Source organism: Trichoderma asperellum, chromosome 2 (assembly GCF_020647865.1).
Source record: "Trichoderma asperellum chromosome 2, complete sequence".
In the NCBI taxonomy this organism is placed as follows: domain Eukaryota; kingdom Fungi; phylum Ascomycota; class Sordariomycetes; order Hypocreales; family Hypocreaceae; genus Trichoderma; species Trichoderma asperellum.
Window position 1 is genome coordinate 337320 of NC_089416.1, and position 21044 is coordinate 358363.

The 21044-nt window shown below is 47.4% G+C and overlaps 7 protein-coding genes and 1 non-coding gene across 8 annotated transcripts; 4 read left to right on the forward strand and 4 right to left on the reverse strand.

Annotated features, from left to right (window-relative positions):
• Positions 1-1380: 1380 nt before the first annotated feature.
• TrAFT101_002416 (uncharacterized protein) lies at positions 1381-2301 on the reverse strand (the record flags this gene model as incomplete). Its single annotated transcript, XM_066126602.1, has 2 exons — positions 1381-1684; positions 2258-2301. 2 exons carry the CDS (start codon positions 2299-2301, stop codon positions 1381-1383), a joined length of 348 nt encoding a protein of 115 aa, XP_065982706.1.
• On the forward strand, positions 2289-5114 carry TrAFT101_002417 (uncharacterized protein). Its single transcript, XM_024899530.2, has 2 exons — positions 2289-2895; positions 3046-5114. Exons 1-2 carry the CDS (start codon positions 2855-2857, stop codon positions 4874-4876), a joined length of 1872 nt encoding a protein of 623 aa, XP_024763532.1. The 5' UTR covers positions 2289-2854; the 3' UTR covers positions 4877-5114.
• Positions 5115-6310: 1196 nt separating this feature from the next.
• On the reverse strand, positions 6311-8705 carry TrAFT101_002418 (uncharacterized protein). The gene is made up of 5 exons (XM_024901731.2): positions 8519-8705; positions 8368-8442; positions 8078-8256; positions 7053-8025; positions 6311-6996 (listed from the first exon to the last, which is right to left on the reverse strand). The coding sequence occupies exons 1-5, from the start codon at positions 8580-8582 to the stop codon at positions 6395-6397; spliced, it is 1893 nt and encodes a 630-aa protein (XP_024763533.2). The 5' UTR covers positions 8583-8705; the 3' UTR covers positions 6311-6394.
• A 298-nt stretch (positions 8706-9003) lies between these two features.
• TrAFT101_002419 (uncharacterized protein) lies at positions 9004-10570 on the forward strand. Its single transcript, XM_024907577.2, has one exon. It carries the CDS (start codon positions 9289-9291, stop codon positions 10120-10122), a length of 834 nt encoding a protein of 277 aa, XP_024763534.2. The 5' UTR covers positions 9004-9288; the 3' UTR covers positions 10123-10570.
• A 73-nt stretch (positions 10571-10643) lies between these two features.
• Positions 10644-10733, reverse strand: TrAFT101_002421. Its single transcript has one exon. It is a non-coding gene; the product is annotated as a tRNA-Pro (tRNA).
• A 298-nt stretch (positions 10734-11031) lies between these two features.
• TrAFT101_002422 (uncharacterized protein) lies at positions 11032-12443 on the reverse strand (the record flags this gene model as incomplete). Its single annotated transcript, XM_024909465.2, has 3 exons — positions 11032-11348; positions 11401-11896; positions 11997-12443. 3 exons carry the CDS (start codon positions 12441-12443, stop codon positions 11032-11034), a joined length of 1260 nt encoding a protein of 419 aa, XP_024763535.2.
• Positions 12444-12966: 523 nt separating this feature from the next.
• On the forward strand, positions 12967-14651 carry TrAFT101_002423 (uncharacterized protein). Its single transcript, XM_024899338.2, has 2 exons — positions 12967-13475; positions 13537-14651. The coding sequence occupies exons 1-2, from the start codon at positions 13148-13150 to the stop codon at positions 14511-14513; spliced, it is 1305 nt and encodes a 434-aa protein (XP_024763536.2). The 5' UTR covers positions 12967-13147; the 3' UTR covers positions 14514-14651.
• Positions 14652-16846: 2195 nt separating this feature from the next.
• Positions 16847-20199, forward strand: TrAFT101_002424 (uncharacterized protein). Its single transcript, XM_066126603.1, has 7 exons — positions 16847-17780; positions 17849-18155; positions 18219-19171; positions 19236-19550; positions 19622-19803; positions 19862-19943; positions 19999-20199. Exons 1-7 carry the CDS (start codon positions 17168-17170, stop codon positions 20007-20009), a joined length of 2463 nt encoding a protein of 820 aa, XP_065982707.1. The 5' UTR covers positions 16847-17167; the 3' UTR covers positions 20010-20199.
• Positions 20200-21044: the final 845 nt, after the last annotated feature.

A 21044-nucleotide genomic window follows, 5' to 3' on the forward strand; every position in this document is an offset into this window, starting at 1 on the left:
TGCAATAGCAACAGCATGAGCATACCCCCAGATATAGACTCGACAGTAAAGGTGGCGAGCAGCAGGGAAGCTTGCATGGCAGGGTCTCTCTATCTGTTGCATCTGACAGTCAGCTTTTGACCGATCCAACACCATGGTATAATCCTGAGCTGCTGAGCTAGCCTCGTAATGGCCTAGCAAACTTGCTCTGTGCCATACCAGTACGACTCCATAATCCGTAATCCGCAATTCGCAATCTGTGTTCTCATAGCTCTGCGAATGCCACGTTGTACTCGCACTTATACCATAAGCACAGTGCACTATTGGCTCTCTTATACCAGAGCTGCTAAATGGGCGGGTTGGCGGGGAAGCTGCGTAAAAGGCGTAGTTGGGGGAGTCCCCTTTTGATGGAGTTCGATGGAGATGACCTGAGCTTTGGGGACGCCCTGGTCTCTGCCAAATATTAACATATACAAGCACTAGGCCAACAGTAGAGGGCAATACTGTACCACCAGCAGTAGCCCGAGGACAGAGAGGATAGTGCTGCTTCTAGTGTGCTGTTAGTCCTGGCACCCACGCACGCCGTGATACCCACCTGCATGTGAAGCTGCCGCTAATAAGCAAAACGCCACGTTCTGCTCCCGACAGCCACAGCACGGTACATACGTAATAGTGCGGCCCGGTGTGAAATGAAGGGGATACTGAAATTAAAGAAAATTTTTCTCATGCCTTGCATTTGGGAATCTGAGGCGCGTTCGCTTGTGGAAGTAGCCGGGCGGATATCTGGGCCAAACCATCATCCAAGTTCGAGTACACCATGCATCTCGCCAGCCTGCTGAAGATCCAATTGACTAGGCACCTGTAAATGCTACCCAGTGCCAAGTCTCCAACCATGAGTCAAATCAAAACAATCCATAAAATCCTTGCATACCTGTACAGTGCATATACAAGTATGCTGTATACGAGTATTCGTACCTGGCCTCCTCATAGTCTGCGCCCCCGGGCTGTTTAGAGCAGGTACTTTGCTGGGTGGCCTGACTCGAGATGGTTTGCTAGCGATATTTGGCGTCACGTTATCAAATTCTGCGATTCCTCATGGCAGGGCTGACAACCGGTTACGCGCGGGAAACCTGGGCGACTGCAGAGAGACATTGAGAAAAGCAGGGATTCCTTTTGCCCATGGCTCGCCTCGGCTGTCGCTTCTTGTGCCTCTCCGCTTCTGCCTCTGCACTCAATGTAGACACACATGTAAGGCACCAGTGAGCTATCGTTTCACCAGCCTTCTGTGACAGCATGGCCGAAAAGGTTGTGTGGAAGACAAGGCCAGCACAAAGGAGGGCAGATCCGCGGTCGTCACATCCGCGATGCGCCAGTAGCAGCGCATCTCGCTCTTGGGCCTTTTCACCCACCAGGGGCTGTTTCCCAGTTGCTGTCAGACAAGATGACGAGCAGCTGCCACTGGTCGTTCAACAGCCTTGCATCGCCACTCTTTGCACGGGCTGATTTCATCCTCTTCATGGCCCAGGCAACAGGTGCTAGGGCAGGCGGCTGGAGAGCGAGACCCCGGGAAGCAGCTGTTGGACCATCCTGGTTGGCCGGCTGAATCGTCAACGCCTGGCCGGTCCCTCCACGGAGGAGGCCACCCCACAAGCCGCCTGCTGGCTTGCTGGTGCGGAGAGAACCTGTCGTTGCTCGCTCGGCCTCGCTGCGGGTTTCGAAGACGCATGTTTGATATTTCGTCCCATACTCGATAGAACGCTGCCGTCAATGCGTGACTGCTGTCCGGCAGGCTTCCGTCGTCCCGGATGGGCCTGAGCAAACTAGTCGAGTTCCTGAAACAACAGCAGTTCGCGGTAGATGTGCAGCCGAGCGTTGCAACACACGAGCTGAAGACATGAATTACATGCTGAGCCCTGCAGCATGCCCGAGTGCTCGCCGTAATCACACTCGCACAAACACACTCCGTTCTACCGCGTCACTCGCTGCTGCAGGGTGTTCGCAAATAGGCACTGGCCAGGACTTGGTTCCCTCATCGGGTAAAAAGGAACATGCACAAAGAGCGAAGGCCGGGTTGTTTTGGCGCCAGGGGTCCCGCCGAAGTCCTACCTGCACCTATCACAAACTACGCAGCTCTTCCCTCCGGCCAATTGGGTTTTGGTCTGGCCTAGTGGCGTTGTGGCGTCTGGCCCAGCGAAATTGGGGCCCCGACTGGAGGGTCTGGAGTACAGGCATCGCCAAAAACTCTTCCCCATACGGAGCTCACCACCAATCTTCATACATATTGGACATGGGTCCCGTAGCGTCTCCATCAGGCGTCTCCATTTCCATCCAAGCACCAAGAACTTCGTGTGTTATAGTCTGCTACCGACTCTTCTTAGCGGAGGATGCGCTCTCGGTCCGGTTTTTTTCCCCAAGCTATCGGCTGTTCCAGTCCACAGCTGGGTTAGACACCGTCCATTGAAGCTTTCTTTTTCATTTATTTCATTTGACAATCTCCTCAAGAGCAACTATTGCTACCACTTTACCCTTCAGAACCAGAAAAGCCTTTACCTCAGAAGCCTGTCCCTGCTGCCACTCTTCCTTAGGAGCCACCCTCTTGGACGCCCCTGGTCGACCTGTCGTTCGCTTTCCAGCCGAGATACACCCCCCTCTTCTTCAGCTCCTACTAGAATCCGAGTCGACAAGCGAGGAACTATTACTTTTCATCTCCTGCCCATGAAATAGTAGTCGAAATCTTCATCTTCCTGTATCACCCGTTTGTTCAACCCCGCGGGGAAAAAGAAAAGAGACAACTTTCTCTTTTTGCCACACCACCTCGGTCTGTTTATCCGTTCCCAGGTCCCACAGCCGAAATCACCCCAGCCCAGCCAACAACATGGAGCCTCCTCCATTTGCTACAGATCTGGATCGGATAGCGTGAGTCTGCCTCAAACCCCTTTACTCTTTAGTCTCGAGACTTGATCCGGGGCTCGACCGGTCTGGCCAGACCAAGCCAGTAGCCTACGCTACCTATTCGAACGACGGGGATCCATGAGGCTAATGCAGTGCTTTTTCTTTATAATCCAGAGACACCCTGCGTCGTATTGACACTGGTGGTTCAGCCCAATCGTCTCGGCATAATGCCACATCATTTGACCCCAGCAGAGATACTCAAAGAAATTCAGACATCATGAATACTGAACCTCGCTATCACGCCGCTACTCGCGACTTCCCTGTGCCTCCCCCGTCCAAGGGTGAGGCCGTCGCTCAATGGCTTGAGGAGAGCGACGATATAGTCGAGCAATACCATATGCCTTTGCAGAGAGATTCAAGAGGATCTCTCCCCCGTCGACCGCCCTCCAGGGATCGACCCTTGACTGGTCGACGAGAATCGCTCAACTCACAACGCAAGTTGTCCAGCGCATCATCCAACTACTACGCCTCGGGATACAGCCTCTATCCTGCTCCATCAAAGCCATTGCCGGCAATTCCTACTCCTAAATCCGCCACTCACCGGGTGCCCTCCCGGGATTCATCAGATAGATCATCTATCAGCACCCATCGCTCCTCTCAGGTCTCGGCCACCACCTCAACTCCAGATGCCACCACCGTCAGCTTTTCGCCGCCCCCTCGCCGCAACAACCGATTCCCCACTAACTTCTACAAACCCCCGGATCCCTCAGAAGCTCTCCCCCCACCCCGGAGGTCGTCTCGTCCAGCTGAAGTTGTCTTCTGGAAGCTCCTTCAGTCAGACGACAAGAAGAATGGCCCTATCCATTACCTTGACATGTCGTCTAGCCTGTCCACCATAGCGACTAAGCACGGAAACAACATCATCAAAGTCTGGTCCACAGCCGGAGGAACTGTTCAGCAGGTCATCAAGATTTCTTCTTACACGGCGGCGCAGTCACGTTCTCGCGAGTATCTCATTCGCAGCCACGCTATTCTTGCGGAACCTACCAATCTCATTGCTATTGCCACTCGCTTTGGCAGATACATTGAGATCTGGAATTGGGCCAAGAAGAAGTGCCTGCAGTCAATTGACGATGCTGATCGTTGGACTTCGGCCCAAATCGAGTCATATGATGGAGCGTTGTGTTCCTTGGCCATCTATGGCGGCGAAAAGGGCATCATTGATCTCTACAAGGCGACCCCGGAGAAGAAGCCTTTTGTCAAGTCACGTACCATCAACCTAAATCACGTTGAACTGCCATTCATCCCTCAGTATCCAGAACTTGCGTTATCAACGACAAGCCCCCTGCTTGTCATTGCTGCTGGACCACGCCCTCCACGTCAAGGCCATCCACCCCCTGAGAAGGAGACGCTCCTAGTTGCGTGGGACACTACCGAAGGCGCAAATAAGCCATACCGAATCGCGAGGCCATGGCAACACAAAGAATTGGATACAGCCATCCCATGTGACCTAGTCACCTACGGAAGCGCCGTCGTGTCTATCTGGATTCCCGCTTCTTTCCGCGCGGTACCCGCCACAAATGGTGGATCAGGCTTCAATCTCAGCCCCGTAACTGTCCCGTACCGCTATGTTCTGGTCTGGGATCTTGCAGCCAACTCAACGAGAACTTTTGGCATTCCTAATACGATTTCGTGCGTGTCGCCGGATTGTCGCTTTGTGGCTTATTGCCACGCAACCGGAACCGACATTGGTGCTCGCGGCAGCATGGTCATTCTGGACGTTATGACTGGCAAAGAGGTTTGGAGCTGGCCAGATCCAGAAGCTTTGGCCATTGACTACACGCCTCGCCCTGGCTTCGAACAATTCGATGACCTTTCGCGAGTTTCAGAGCTCTGTTTCTCAGCGGATGGAAAATTCTTGAATGTTGGTGATTTGGAGGGCCATGTTGGCATGTATGAGTTGCGTGAATCTAGTGGAGACAGAGTGCAGCTCCACATGATCTAGTGGAAGCGCGAAAGGAACAAAAAAGGAACAAAAAAAAATATCTTATGAAACTACTTCTTTACGATATGGGACTTGGGAAATGTCTTGGTCTTTATGAAGCTATGCTAGGTCGCAATGAACTTTCCACTATGTTTCTCTGCTTGGACGACCGAAGAGGGAGGGTATAAGCTGTAACAATAATATGAGATACCACGGGTTCAAAATTGGCTACTATTACAATTTAATTATCTCTGACGAAATATCTTGCATTTTCTGCGTGACTTGAGTAGGTGTAGCCTATATATCTCTGTAGAAATTGAAATTTCAGATGCACAAATTATTAGAAGGACAGGGTTTTAGATGAAGACGTTGAGGTATAGAAAAGTAAGTTGAACATGATAGTAAAGTCTGTATTAAAATGTTAATTCTTCAACGTTTCAGCGCTCCATAAATATATAGAATGGCATTTTTGCATATTACTTGCTTTTCTTTCAAAAGTTGCGTTTTCATACCTAGTCTTCGTAGAAATTAGACTCCACCCAAGCCCCAGAGATTTTTCACGGCCCATCGTCATTCCCCCCACGATTTTTGATGGCGATCTTGATAACTCTAATGGAAAGCGTCTAGAAAAAGTCTAGTATGTTGCGAGTTATAATTTTACCTTTTATTAGCCCCAGCCGCACATTACTGGATGGACAAGATGCGGGCGATCCGATCATGGCTGCTGGGCGATCAATGAGATGGCCATTTGCAGCCACGTGTATGCCAGGGTTGGGGAGCTTACGGGTCCACTGCTCTGGCTAGGTTATCTTGCCTGCTTTAGGGTGGGACGGAAGGGATTCTTCGCTGTATCGTTGTTAGATAAGATTAACAGGGAGCAGCTGTCAATCTATCTTTACAAGAAATATTGACATTTGGATGATGCTCGAAGCTAGGATTAGGTTGCATACATCTAATTATACCCCTGTCTTTGGCTTATAATTTGGCATATATGTCTAATATTAATATTGAGAACCAAAACTTCTGCTCAGCTTGTCTTCCAAAGTCATATCTAAAGTGTGAGCTCTCCATACTTACTCTACCTAGTTAGCTCGCAGTTTACATTAACATGGGCTATAAACTATAGCGTTGTACTTCCAAGAGTCAAGAGCGGCTTCTTCTTATAGCGGTTCTAGACACAGTGTCGTACGTTTACACTATATCCCTTCAATGTTGCCAATAGAGACAGAGCTTGATAGCTACAAAATTCTTCGGGCGTATTTAGGTCTTATTGTCGAATCTTGCCGGATCTACACGTAGATGATAAGAATAACATGGATCCCCTTGTACGTCTCACTTTTACTCCACATTCTCTCTTATTATCTAGGAGATTAGATCATTGAACGCAGGTTTCTTTTTGCTGCTCTGAGAACAGGCACTATGTTCTTTAAGGATAATGTACGTTTGGTAATAGATACAGTATACAAGTGATTGCTTTCTGATGTGAGAAAGTCCTACCAAAAGAAAGTAGCTAAACATTTAAGCTTTTGCTTTCTATATCTACAAGCGTTCGAGTTTTGACTGTGAAACACTCTGACCAAAAAATTTCTGTGGAATATCAGCATGGACTGCCCGGATGAATTCTCCGAATCCTTTGCCCAAGTTGTCCAACAAACTCGTGCTAGTAACGCCTCTGCCCAAAGCCCCATACACCACAAAATGAACTGCATGGATATTGGGAAATTCGACTCTCTCAAGGAAGTACCAGTCCTTCCAATCCTTCCTCATTAATGATCGCAGCCTGTCCTTGGTCATGAAGGAGCGAAACCATTCCCATTGCTCGGGTGACTCCACAAATAGGCCGATATTCACGTTACCGCCTTTATCACCCGAACGAGCAAGGACGAGATCTCCTAGCGGGCGATTGAGGGTTGGCCCAAAGCTTTCTAAAGGTACAGGATTTGTGGTTTCATAATTTTCTCGGGGTGTTAGCGGCTCTGTCTTGTTCGGCGGGGGAATAGAATGGCGAAGCGCCTCTTCGGTTGAAGTTTCACCCAGTATTGTAACAGTCTCTTCGATATCATTTTGAGATACAATGGCTGGGTAGTACGCAAAGAACGGTTTTGGTGCTAGTGGGCGGAGGTCCATCGAGAAATGCATGCCTGACAAAATCTATAGTCAGTTCTCGGACATCATACAAGCTTTGAAACGTGAATACCTGGAAAATGAGACATGAACTTGTAAGACCAGGCCATGTGCAATTTGCTCAGCACATGTACATCTTTTGATTGCGCAAATACGCGCAGATACGTGGTAGAAGCAAACTGTGAATCGGGATCCTTCATCGGAGTTCCAATACGCTGAAATTCCAGCACGTCAAATTTATCCAGTATTCCCCATTGTTGGAGGGTATCCTTTATCTGTAGTTCTTGAACATCCCACTTATGATCTGTAGCATATCCACTGGCATTGATTAAAAGCTCACACTGATAGCCTCCCTTGTAGAAGACGGCGAGCTTTGTAGTAGGTGGAGGCGGGTGACCTTTGACGCCAGATACAAGGACCCGATTTTTCGATTCTTCGGCGACGGTGATGTTGGAAATGTCCGCCTTTACGTCGCTATTCAGATAGACGTTTCCTTGCAACTCATATAAGAACTGACATTTGACTGTGGCAGGGGTGACAAATCCGTTTAAAGAGTCGTGTTTAGTAACCACGCAATTGCCATTGGGGAGAATTTCCGCAATGCCAGAGCCCAGTCGCAAGAAATCGCTCGGCGGGTATTTATAAGCACCAGCGAAGTTGCCACCTGTTACATATGTTGAGCACTCAATCAGATGACCAGCAATTAGTGATCCGGCAAGCTGGTCAAAATCTGATTCAGACCAGTTGTACCACCAAGCAGACGCCCCTATAACTGGCGAGGCATCGGAAACTCGGCCGCAGATGAGAATATCGGCACCTTCATCCAAGCCTTTCTTAATCGCACGGTAGCCGAGATACGCGTTTGCCGCAACAATCGGCATCTCTTTTGGTGAGTCTAAGAAAGAAGCTGTGTCTTTGGTGTATTGGACATCTGGATTCGCTCCATCAAGATGCGCAAGAGATTTGGTAATTAGGTGATGGACTTTATGTATCAAATTGTCTCCCTCAACGTAGCCCACGCGAAGCTTCAGACCTTTGAGTTTGATCTTATCTGGCGAGTCAGGTATGTAACACAGAGCTTGGTAGAAGCGACTTTACCATGTCATGAAGCTTTTCAGCAAGTCCCTTGGGGTTCATTGCACCGCCATTAACAACTATTTTTATGCGCTTTTCGTTTATCAGGTTCAAAGACATCTGGATTCCATCGAATGCGGATTTTATCCAACCGGGTCCATTTGACTGTGCACGCTCTATTGCGCTGCTAGCCATCGTCGCCTCTATATAACATCAAGTCGAAAATGATATTGAAGTCAGCCATCCTCATATACCAGTCCATACATGCATTCATTATATACATGTACTTTCATGGTTCTTCTGACTCAACCTACCTGCGAGATAATCGCCTGTGATGACATCAACAGGGCCATATTTGGCCTGACTATACATCAAAATGCCTGGATCGGCTGCCAGTAAAGTCAAGATGATTAGTGGTGAAATGGGACAAGTATATATGTAGAGACATGTACGTATTTAGCATACTGAGGGCGCCAGAGCAGTTGGCGATGCGAACTGGTCTGGATGATTTCGCATTCTCGGGAGCCATGTTGGAAGTGTATTCAGAATACGAAGTTGTATATGATCTATTGCGTCTAAATGAGGTCCAAATCCAGCGAGAAAGAGAGATGATAAAAATTGTAAAGATGCAGCCAAAGGTACAGCATAAAGCGAGGGGAAACGTCTGCACATATATAGACTAGGGTTTCCCCGTAAGCTATTGTTTGTGTAATACAAAAAGAACGACTAATCTTAGTTGATTCGATTATGTATCTATACATGATCCTTCTATTACCTATACCACAGCAGTGAATGTTGATCTTACTGCTCTTACTGGTGTTTCCCACCCAAGCCTCGGATGCAACCTCAATTTGTGGAGGCCTGTCGGTCTTGCAGTCTCAACCCCTCATTGATCAGGCGACTTATCACAAACAGGGCATTGAGGATTGAAACCTACATATGAGTAGAATCCTGTCCACTGAGTCGAGAATTTATGCGAAGAATATAAACATGCCGAGGCCTCTAATAAGGGTCACGTGATGGACCTCCCTCGGCTGGGGAGAATCGCATAACGTCATGCCGGGGGTCGAGGCAGTTGCGCAAAATCGCTGACTAAAAAAAGTAAACAACCAACCATCAAAGACGCGAATCTTCAAAGGCAACTTCAATAAAGCATCCTCCTTTTTTATTGTTCACTCCATTTATCTATTCTCTCTGCAGCAGGTCTACCGCGTCACATCGTTGGTGCGGTCACCATGCAGTCCATCATGGCCGCCATACCGTCTGTTTTTACCCCTGGCAGGGCTACTAGAAGCTCACCGCGGAATTCCGTGGGAGCAAATTCCACTGTTGGAACGCAAGACTCTCCGCGACTCAAAAAGAAGACACCAGGGTCGAATAAGCGCAGGTCATTTGCCAGGAAGCTCATCGACGACCAAGAGGCATCTCCGCAGCATCAGGACACGGATGACAGCAACATGCACGGTGCGAGTGAGGAGACGGGGGAATCGCTGCAGCTGGAACAAGATGAAATAGTATCATCTACCCCTCGTGTGCGACCTAGCCCAGGGAGTGCCACCCGCAGTAGCAAAAGGGCAGCGGCAACAGCCACCGCAAGCCCATCTGTCAGTCGAGCCGATGCAGGCCGTTCTGGAAGGATCTCGGAAATTCTCAATCGGAAAGATATAGGAGTGCCAGAGACTGAAGAATATGAAGGCGAAGAGGAATACGGTTTCAAGCGTTTCGTTGGGCACCGTTGGGTCGATAATTCCATTGAGATTGAAGTCGAGTGGGATAGCGGCGAGACAACCTGGGAACCAGAAACTAATTTGCACCAAGATGTGCCCGACACTCTCTTTGAGTATTGGCGTGAACAAGGGGGCCGGCCATTAAACCCCGCGGATCCAGAAATGTATGAAGTCTTTGCCATTCTCAAGCACAACGGGAATCGCACCAAGCTAAAGGTGGAATGGGTTGGGTTTGAGCCTTCTGAGGCATCATGGGTATCTCGAAAGATTGTGGAAGAAACAGCGAAAGATATGGTGGACGCGTACTTTGAGAGCGTAAAGACTATAAGAGGGAAGAAATAAGGGCAACAACTGGACGAGTTTGTCTAGTTCTGTGTCATTCATTTTGTATGTATTAATATAGCATACGTGTGTGGATGTGATGAACGAGAGCCGGTGTGATTCAGAACGGCTGTATATAAATATGCTACGCTGAGAGAGTGGAACTAGGTATGTGAGATTGACGGGGGCAGAGCATGTCGAGAATGATTACTCGGGGCAAAAAATAAGATACCACATGCAAAATATGCTGCAGACCAGTTTATTTATACGCTTGGCCAGCCCCAGCCCAGTGTAGAAAGGCTTGCCAAAAAGGAGTGCAAAAAAAAGCAAACGACCTCGAAAGTCATTGAGATCATCTTGAGACAGGGTCTGGCCGGGGATTGAACCCGGGACCTCTCGCAGAACGACTTGGGGTTTTCCCTAAGCGAGAATCATACCACTAGACCACCAGACCTATTTTTTTGCTTGCGGGCTGTGGACCATAATCGGCTCAAGAAGATTTGCAAGATGATAATGCGGGAAAAAAAGGAGGTGAAAAAGAAGGGTCTGACCGGGGATTGAACCCGGGACCTCTCGCATACAAGCTGTAGGGTTGTCCCTAAGCGAGAATCATACCGCTAGACCATCAGACCGAATTTGCCATCGCAATCACGTGACGAATTGAGAGGCGATGGACGTAAATGCATTTAGAAGAGATGGGTTTGCAGGAGAAGTTGCTGCTTTGCGGATTAGAATACAGCATCTCGTGTCTGTTGAGCTGGTTCTTTACTATTAATTAGAAACATTATACTATGTAGTTCGATGATAGAATATATCGGCGCAAACCTGCATGTTTCAGCAAGAATGCATGATACGACTGAAATTAATAGAGTTGCAGTGAGCCCGGGAATATTTGGAGTTGATTCTGAAATGTGTTCCGTCCAGGATTCTCTAAGGGCTAAGAAGATATCGTGCGTCTTGATTCGCAAGTATTTCGCAATACTCCAGTGGCCACTCTGAATATTTTTGATATGAAGGAGGCAGCCTCTGAGCCAGGTCCTTTGTCCAATTAATGATAACCGACTTCCTCCCTGGATATTCGGGCTCTTCAGATTTGGAAAGGCAGGCGTTTCCGAGCACGTAGTCTAAAAGGAACATGTGGATGAGTAAGAGATGGCCAATGTAATTTTCGTTGTCAACGAATAACATGAATTCTTGGTTGTTGAAAGTGGTTGGAAGAATGAATAAGTTGACAAACTCTCTCCACGCTATAAGAGGTGGTTAGCATTGGTGGATAGCATCAGGGGCAGTGCTGCATACCTTCGACACATGAAGTGCGTAAATTATTGACGCATCTGATTATAGATTCACAGTACATCAGCTCAGTTGACTTCTTGCACAAAGGCCTAAGACTCAGAGCTGACGAATGAAAACCGTCAATGACGTGAAAGTTCTTCGGTTGTTCCGTAATGAGCCGCTCCAAGGATCGATCATGTTCCACTGGTGTGAAATATTTGAAGATGGAAGTTTCATAATTTGTAATCATGGATGTGGCAACCAAGTTACCTCCCCTTGTCGTTGTAATGTAGTCAACCATGCTGTCCGGCAAAAGAGATGACTGAGTAATAAGACATATTATTGCTGCAAACAGTGCATCTGCATCGGCTGGCTTTGCAGGCGGCTTATCAAGCTGCTCATTTACAAGGTTCATAGCGGTGACACGGTGCTGCAAGGCTTGCGAGGTATAGTCAACGCTACCGTGCTGGGATAAATGTGAAGCCCCAAGACCCAAGACAGCGTGTGCAAGGAAGTCATACTAATAGAACGCGCACTTGGTGTTAGCCAAATACATGTGCATAAGAAGCATTGGATTGCACGGCCCAGCGAATTACAATTCGCTGTCAGGATAGCCTTACCTGGTGTGACATGGCGGCAGCATCCATCCACACGTCTTTGCTTTTAAGTGGTAGAGTTGGGAAGGCTGCTAGGATGAATTGGTGATAGAATCGCAAATCTTCCAGCGCAAGAGCAGATAGTGCAGCACGCGGGGTGAGCGAGGAAGAAGACGACGACGATGATGACGAGGAACTAGAAGATGAAGCCGGTGTTGGGTAACTGCAATTCAGTCCAAGCCGGCAACAAGGCGAACAGGCAGGCCGCAATTCATTGCATTTCACTCTCCTCCGTTTGCAATTAAAGCATCCGAGGCGCGATTTGAAGTGGCCGCGGCGGCTAAGAGGCTTGTTAGATTTGCGGGCCACAACATTTCCATTTGATGAGCTCTGCTCGGACAGAGACTCGTGTAAGTCGACGGATGAGTCGTCTGAAGGATTAGGACTTCCGCTATGCTGGGGCTGAGGCATAGTGGCAGGCTGCGTCCGTCAAACGGTAGGAGAAAGAAAAGAAAGGGAAAGAAAAGACGCGAATAATTTGATTCTTGCTGCTATCGCGGCTGCAGAGACTGAATCGAACTATTGTCTAGTTCTGAGCGCGAAGGACTCATCACGCCGTTGTCGCAATCGGCTCAGCTACTCAATCGCAGCCAACGCCGACAGAGCTGTTCTTCGTCTCTCTAAAGTACCCTTGCGGCTCAAGTTCGCAAAACTCGTCTCGAAAGTTGGGAGGCCTTCAGGTGTCTTGCGCACTAGAAACTGGGTCGGCTAAGCGTTCGGGACCACCTTGGGAAGTATGCTCACAATACGACAGTCCGACATGACTCTGCCAACATTCCCAGTCTTGCGCTGCGACAGACGCTTACATTAAGTTGAATAACCAGCAAGAACCGCCACCAATGAGAGTCGATGCACGTGATGAGTCTGAGACAGTGTACCTATGCCTCCGCGTAACAAGTACCCATATTGTGCCCCTCGCTAAGGGGAGGGATGACCTGATAGGTGGCATTTTTGGCTAGGTAGGCCTATCAATATGTAGTTACCCTGCAAACTACGAGACAGATGCAGCAATAAGATTCGGACGTGTCCTGGCAACCCCTCGGGACCCTCTCCCGGGCTGACATGCTTGGCTAAATCTAGTCTAAAGCATATGAATTGCCAGAGAGTACGGTATAATGGCACCAGTCGATGAGGAAGACGATGGTTTCATTCTCGTGTCCCACAGCGGCTGTTCTACTGATCAGCAGGAACCGCAGCTCGTCGATGCCATCAGCCAAGCGGTAGACAACCTCCTCGAGGAGTTTTGGCCAATAAACAAGAAGATCCACGACAACCCGGAAAGAGGATACAAAGAGTTTATCGCCCACGATGTATTGACAAAATTCATGAAATCCCAGAGCGGCTGGGTTGTCACGCCGTCTGCTTACGGAATGGAGACTGCGTGGGTTGCTGTGTTTGACACGGGAAAACGCGGTCCTGTCGTGTCGTTCAATGCCGAGATGGGTGAGTATCTGCGCCTCACAGCTCCCTCGAGACGAGCAGAAACCAACTCTCATGGCGTCAGACTGTCTTCCCGGCATCGGCCACTCGTGTGGCCATAATCTCATCGCTACAGCATCCGTCCTCGGCGCCGTTGCAACGGCTCAAGTAATGAAGCAATACGAAGCCGCCGGAAAAGTGGTCCTGTTCGGCACACCGGCAGAAGAAGGTGGAGGAGGGAAAATTAGGCTTCTCAAGGCGGGAGCCTTTTCTGACCACAACGTCGACGTGAGCCTCATATCACATCCAGGGATCACCCCGGATGCAGCATTGATGCGAACCACATCATACCTGCAGTTCAAGGTCGAGTGCTTTGGCCGTGAGGCTCACGCGGCAGCTAACCCCTGGCTCGGCATTAATGCGCTGGATGCGCTAATCGCAGGATACAACAATGTGTCATTGCTCAGACAACAGATCATGCCCGAGGACAGAATTCAGGGCTATATCACCAATGGTGGCGTTGCGCCCAACATCATCCACGCCTATGCCGCCGGCATCTTTGTTGTCAGATCAGATACGCAGAAGCGCCTCGACGAACTAAAGGAAAAAGTATATGACTGCTTTAGAGCTGGTGCCCTGGCCGCAGGAGCCAAAGTGACTATTACAGAGCGATGGGGCTATCAGAACCACATCCCAAACCGGACAATGGCGCGATCTTATACACGCTATTTCAATGCTCTTGAGCCACCAGGTAGGATTGCAGAGGACCAGGATGTTGATGATGGACGAGGCAAATCACAGGCAAGTACAGATCAGGGCGACATCAGCCACGCAATGCCGAGTTTAAGCCCAGCCTTTCAATTACAGCCTGGGCCGAAAGGCCAAGGTCCGCATAACCCAGAATTTGCAGAGGTTGCTGGGACGCGGGATGCATATGTGAGAGCGTTGAGGGTAGCGAAAGGATTAGCTGGAGTTGCACTAGACATTGTATTTACAGAAGGGCTTCTCGAAGAGATCAAGAGTGAGTGGAAAAGTGTGATTACTAGATGGCGTGGGGATTAGTATCGTCCTTGACTCGATTGACAACATTACAACGATATTAGCCGTGTTGAAGAATCTCGTATAATTTCCATTAATAGACAATGCCGGCTAAATTTGATATATTAGTGCTTATTGGTTTGGAAACATTGGAAACATTCCATATTCACATACGAAAAGCTCATGCTCCTCGTTTCAAAAGGTATTGCTCACAGTGTCATGTCATTACATGCCAATACACGGTACTTGTGGCTTTCACCGCCGCAACTGGTTGTTTATACGTACGTGTAGACAGCACCACTCAATCAACAATGCCGAATTATACGCCGAGCAACCACTTCCGGGTCCGGTGATATGAAGTCAGGGCGCGTTTAATAACGACCTAGATATAACATGTAACGGCCAAGCTGCTGCAATTTAGTCACGTAATTACGACTTTACAAAGTATACAAAAACTCAACGTCAATAATATTTATAGTCCGACTTAGCCGCTAGTTCTACCATAAGGTATATGTTGTCCGGGAGAGCTCAATTTCGCGAGTTAAATTAAGATACTTATAGCTATGCTACGCCGACCTGTATCATTACAGCGTAAGTCGTTGTATTGCAGTTGCCATAACATACAACTTGTTGTAATTGATGACTATGCGCCTAGTTGAAACCTATGCTGTTGAAGACATAATTTCGACCCATATATAAGCCGCTCTGTGTAAAAACCGCCTGTTATATTGTACGAGGGGAAAATTTATAATTGTATATTTTTCATGTTTAATGAACAAATATCAATGTTGACTTTATCATAGTCAAGTTACTGTCAATCTTAACGCACACACCCAATTTCAAGCGACTGTTTTTATCAAGTATACAACCATGTATACACCATTCAAGGCTCATTATACTTCACAACGTCTTGGGAGAACGTAGGCACTATTTTGTCTGTGGAAAATGGATACCTAAGCTGTGCATTAAACAATTTCCAGGCATAAAATCCTTTGAGAATCTCAAAATAAAAGCTTGATGGGCCAAAACTTGATTCTAACTATGAGTTCGCTGTGTGGAAGATGACTATGACAGCCGCGAGTGGCGATATACATGCGTAGTTAGAACCTGCTAGCATGAACGGACTAAGTGCAGCTGAAGAGATATCGTGAGCTTTAAACCATAAAGTCTCTTGTTACAGAGAGCACGGGCTCATATAAACCTTTGCACAGACTCATGCAAGCTAGACTAGCCCTTGGTGGCTTGCCGCTTTGGCATTTTCACTGGCTACATGCAAGTATGACTGGATGTCATGCCATTGCCCGCCCTGCAATCTACTGTATCTGCTTCCAGAGCCCTGTCGCATTATGGAGAGATATCACTGCCGAGATTACTTTTTCCACATTAGAGATGGCCGAGCTGCAGGAACGTGCTAATGCCGTCTGGGCATAGTCACTACGGTAGGACGTTATATTTTACATTGATACTCCAGAAATGCTTCTCTGTACTAGGAACAGACTATGTCGGTTATGTAGGTGATCGTATTAGAAAGTAATTTATTAATATAATTGTATATTTAATTTAGGTAAAATAATTTTTTAACACGCAAACAATACACTAATCATCCTCGACTAGGTGAATAACAAAGATCGAAACTGGGTAGAATTATTTGAGAATAAGTCTTGTCATCTAAATTCTCCTTTCTAGTCCATGACCTTTGATCTTCACTGGTCGGAATAAGATACCATTTACAGATGCATACGAGTGATGCTACCACACTGTAGGGACTTTTGATTCTATGGCTCTGAGGTGCGGAACAAAGCGGAATAATCGCCGAGACAATTCACAGCCGACATGTCGCAGGCAGGGCGTCTTCCGCTAATCCTCAGCTGCTGTGGCTAGGACTTTGTTCCTTTGTGCCGCGATCCGTTAAATCTGCCTCACCTTGGGCATTTCTAATGACGTGTTCCGCTTTGCATTCCACAAATTGCAATGTTATTGCCATGATAAGGACACAATTGCTGCAGTCTGCCTTTCAAAATGAGGCGAGCGCTCGTGTTCAATATTGTATTACCCACTTACTCGAATTGGCGGCTAGAGAGCGGGGGGAGTTTCCCGATCAAGCCGATGCATGTCTTCGCTCTGATCAATTCGCATTACTTGATATCTCTGGGCTGGTGAGCCATCATTGGAGAGCCTTGATTTGGGCTGGTCTCATGACCCAATCTCTAGGCTGATTTTTGTTCTAGAATGATTCTACACTCGCATAACACTAGAGCCATCCAATCCTGATCAACACCTTATTCCTGTGGGACACAGTTAAGCCTATCTCAACATCCCAAATTGTACATCTTCTGGAGACCCTTTTACTGGATTTCCAATCTGATAGCCCCGGCAAGAAGATACTGATTGGCTTATTCAACGTAATGTTCTCCGCAGCGCGTCTGGTATCATGTCCTGGCCCGTGCATGTATTCCAGCTTGGAATGAATGATCACAAGCTCGGATGGATTCCCTGATTTCTCATCGGCAACACTCGATTTAGCCTCGCACAGCTGCATTCTGTTATTCAGCTGCTGAGATTGGGTACAGATGTTTATCTTTATTTAATACCCTAACATACTCTCTTTGTCTTTATTTTCACTGCATTCAATATTAATACTTGTTTATATATATTTGCAAAGTGAAAAAGAACATAACATGGAAGCCAGAAAACCTGAGACGCAACCCACTGGTCAAAATCCCAAGGATTCGGACCCGCTCCCAATCTATTCTCTCATGATGAACGACGAGGATCTCGACCAAGATGCAACTGGTGGCTACATTGGCGAAGCGACGGACGATATCAATGCCGCCTTTACAAATTTATCCTTCAAGTCAAGCATCACGGATCACCTTGACATCAGATATAGTATTTCGGAAGATACTTGTCTCGCCCACCTTAAGCTTCTTCATGCTATTCAGTCGATGAAAGAGGAAATTGGCTACACCGACGGTCTCTGGAATCTCTGGAATATTCGCGGTAAATGGGCGATGGATGATTTACGGGCCGATGCCGACTGGACAATGATTCGCACGCTTGAAAAGTCCAATTCCAAAACCGTAACGCGGTTCGGCCAGAGCAGAATTCGCGAGAAGAGATGGGCACTATTTGTCGCCCGCGCTGTCGACCGATACGAGGCGTGGTGGAACTCTTTGGTAGAATCCGACATGCTGACTGAAGAAGATATGGCGGACCCCGATAGCTATAGATATAAAAAATTTCCAACATCTCGAAAACTAATATGGGAAGAGAAGATGCTGCCACCCTTAGGTGAGGATATATCCCGGAGAGTTGGCAATGAGACAAACTAATGGATTTCTGTTTTCCTTCTTTGGTAGATGTGTTAATGATTTTTCATACTCACATGCTTAATCCTCGCTCTTTCTTTGAAGATGCCATTCGTTACGGTTTAGGGACATTTTGGGCCTCTGGTATGCCGTGGAAATTGATTCACCAAGCCATTGATGTAGATTTCAACTACAACGTGTCTGATGAAGCAAAAATACATTGGTCGACCACAACTGGGCGTCGCTGGCGGAACCTCAAGGATCCCGTGACGAGGGTAGTCAAGTGTCCATTTTGTCAAGCGGATAATGAAGTTCCATGGACAACCTGTGGAGTAAACAAGGACGCACAAAATGAAGAGTAAGCGAAGTTCACTGACACTCTTTGACTATGGGTTACGTGTATGCTGACTTTCGCTCCCAGATATACTGGTTTGATTGGTAGCGGTTTTGGCGATGGCAAGTTTAGCCACAAATGCTCTTCTTGCGGGCATGAGAATTATAAAGAGCTTCTATCAGTGTCGAAATTTGTTACAGATGCTTCTGCCCTGTTGGAAAAATCTATACCAATGCCGGGAACAATACTTGACCCCCAGTATGGCCGCCCCGAGCTCGTAACTGATGATATACATGGCCTTAGGCTTCCTAGGACGTTCCCTAATCGCATGATTAAATTAGAACTACGAAACAGGGTTCTAGAACTAATCAAGCCACCTACTGAGACAGACAAGAAGACTACAGAGGAAAAATCCAAGGACAAACGCAAAAGCAAGAGCAAAAGCAAAGATGACAACAAGTCAAAAGATGAAATCAAGACGCCTGCTCGGTTAAGCATGAACGCGGTAAGGGACATGATCCAGCAGACTCTATCCGATTATAAAAAGATCCGAAATATAGACTCAGACAAGGGGTTTTTTGGCCGCTACCAAATACACACCTGGGCTGGAATCTCAACCCGCAAAATGATGAGCAGATACTGGCAAAACTTCTCTCCATTTGCGCTTGACCTTTGCGCTGCCGTTATGCGTCAAGGAGTCTTCATTGAAAAGATGGTGAAGATTGATTGGCTTCATAGTCCCAATGCAAGAGATACCATGTCACGACTCATTACGAAATATGACAGGTTCGTACAAATCATGACGAAGCATCCTACTAAGATGGCTGTGCCGACATTGGACGTGGATTTGGCTTGGCATACGCACCAGCTTAAGCCTTCGCATTATTACTACTACACGGTCTCGACAACTGCAAAGTTCATCGATCACGATGATAAAATTGATGAAGACAAGCTTAGCAGGTGCTTTGAATGGACGACGAAGACATACCAAAGCATGTTTGGAGAAGTATACAGCGAGTGTACGTGCTGGTATTGCGAAAGTGAGTTGGCTATCTCTGCGCACCCTTTACACCGGCTATGTTAATAAAATGACCTTCACAATAGCAATTCGTTCCTCGCAGATATCAGGGCTTGGCAAAATGCTCGGCGTCTCAACCAATGACAAACTTTCCGACACGTTTCATGCGTCCGGTGAAGTTGAAACGCATTCCTCAAGCAAATCAGCTCACGTTTCTTTCCATAATGCTGTCCAAACGATAGAAACAGCAGACCGAAAGAAGGTTACGGCGAGAGTGCGTGTACGACAGCGCCAGTGGCTTGATCAAGAGTACAAAAAGGCAGCAAAGAGGGCAGAGAAGAAGGGTCGAACATTGCCTCCTAAAAAAGATTATCTTAGTCAATGGGGTACAAACTTCATCAGTGAGTGCTGTTCCGTAAACCTCTTCTCTAGATATCCAAATCGTTCGTTCAAATCTAATGCTGCGTGTTAGTGAACGGACCCTACCCTTTCCCCCCATTGTTTGTACCTGGGATATACTACGGCTGGGATCCAGCTGTCGTGCATAATGGCGTAGGAGCATGGGCGAATTGTGCTGGCTACACGTGCGGTAATGGGAGCATAGCCGCTGGTTCTTGCGGTGGGCCTGGTGGGTGTATCAATGGTAATGGAGGGGTATGTCACGCATAGTCCTTTGATTTGACGTGTTTTTATAGAACTGACAATCTTGTAGACTTGCGGAGCCAGCGGTGCTGGTGGGAGTGTGGGAGGAGCTGGAGGAGGAGGAGGTACCGGAGGCTGTGGAGGAGGCTGTGGTAAGTCGAAGTGCTCTGAAATCTCTGAAGATTAAACACTGATTCCTTCGTTTAGGCGGTAGCTGAATGGATGCTTGTTTCGTTGATTCTCTACAGTGAAAAACAGCTATCAGTAGTCGCAGTCGTCGTTATTAATACCTTATCACTTCTTCTAGTCGGGCAGGCCAATATGTATTGGCGTTCACTGGAAGTGTTTTAAATCAATGGATCGATATATGCTTCAGTTTCCCAATGGGCAGGCAATTGTAGTCCGTCTGGTTACGTCTTAGTTGAAAACCCTAATTTCTGGGCGAAGCTTCACGCTACAGATCTTAACAGGCGGAGCGGCCCTCTCCAACACATGATCTCGTGCATACCTACCTTGGTAGGAATATATAAAGTTTCCAAGTCAAGAAGCCCGTTTCATTTATTTTTTTTAAGAAAAAAAAAATCCTAAATACTACTAAATTAAACTTTAAATAGAGTTTGAGCACAATTAGCGGATATATGCCCAATTCAGCCACAATTCGACACATCTCCAATACCAAAGGTAGAAGTGAGACAATTCAAGGGAGCGTCATAATTTCATGCGCGTCTTGCCGCGTTCATAATTTCATTTTCTCAATATATGGGAGATATATTGGTATTCACGACCCTTACTGCAACTCATGTATCGCAATGTGGCTTCCATGGACGGTCAACACTGAGCTCCTCAGCGGCTATGCTGGAGCGGCCCTGCTCTGCGCTACGCTGGCCCAATGGCTATATTCACCAGGGCTGGAGATATATTCGGAGATTTTATGCTGGGCTATTCTGCCCATCTTGATAAGATGCCAGAAGAAACCAGAGCATGGATCGTTGTTAGGGCCGGCAGTCTATGGGGAACCGACTGCACCATCATCGCCCTCATCGTCGCAATGGATCTTTGCTGCGGGCATTGCCGCATTTTCATTCATTAAGATGGAAACGGGGGCAATTCAATTTTTGGTGAGGAGTAATACATGGAATTTAAGGTGAATATATGTACTAAATCTCAACAGCCAATATTGACGCCTCTTCTTTTGGCGACTCAGAGATGGTTAGGATCTGTTTCCAAATTACCGGCTGGCCCATTTTTACTTT

What these genes read in the sequence shown, in the direction of transcription:
- TrAFT101_002417 (XM_024899530.2), top strand. Translation starts at nt 2,855, where the DNA reads ATGGAGCCTCCTCCATTTGCTACAGATCTGGATCGGATAGC. An exon ending in ACAGATCTGGATCGGATAGC is followed by an intron (nt 2,896 to 3,045) that starts GTGAGTCTGCCT and finishes TTTATAATCCAG; the next exon opens with AGACACCCTGCGTCGTATTG.
- TrAFT101_002418 (XM_024901731.2), bottom strand. Translation starts at nt 8,582, where the DNA reads ATGGCTCCCGAGAATGCGAAATCATCCAGACCAGTTCGCATCGCCAAC. An exon ending in CTGAAAAGCTTCATGACATG is followed by an intron (nt 8,026 to 8,077) that starts GTAAAGTCGCTT and finishes TCGCCAGATAAG; the next exon opens with ATCAAACTCAAAGGTCTGAA. An exon ending in GTTCATGTCTCATTTTCCAG is followed by an intron (nt 6,997 to 7,052) that starts GTATTCACGTTT and finishes AGATTTTGTCAG; the next exon opens with GCATGCATTTCTCGATGGAC.
- TrAFT101_002419 (XM_024907577.2), top strand. Translation starts at nt 9,289, where the DNA reads ATGCAGTCCATCATGGCCGCCATACCGTCTGTTTTTACCCCTGGCAGG.
- TrAFT101_002423 (XM_024899338.2), top strand. Translation starts at nt 13,148, where the DNA reads ATGGCACCAGTCGATGAGGAAGACGATGGTTTCATTCTCGTGTCCCAC. An exon ending in GTCGTTCAATGCCGAGATGG is followed by an intron (nt 13,476 to 13,536) that starts GTGAGTATCTGC and finishes TCATGGCGTCAG; the next exon opens with ACTGTCTTCCCGGCATCGGC.
- TrAFT101_002424 (XM_066126603.1), top strand. Translation starts at nt 17,168, where the DNA reads ATGGAAGCCAGAAAACCTGAGACGCAACCCACTGGTCAAAATCCCAAG. An exon ending in GAAGATGCTGCCACCCTTAG is followed by an intron (nt 17,781 to 17,848) that starts GTGAGGATATAT and finishes CTTCTTTGGTAG; the next exon opens with ATGTGTTAATGATTTTTCAT. An exon ending in AAGGACGCACAAAATGAAGA is followed by an intron (nt 18,156 to 18,218) that starts GTAAGCGAAGTT and finishes TTTCGCTCCCAG; the next exon opens with ATATACTGGTTTGATTGGTA.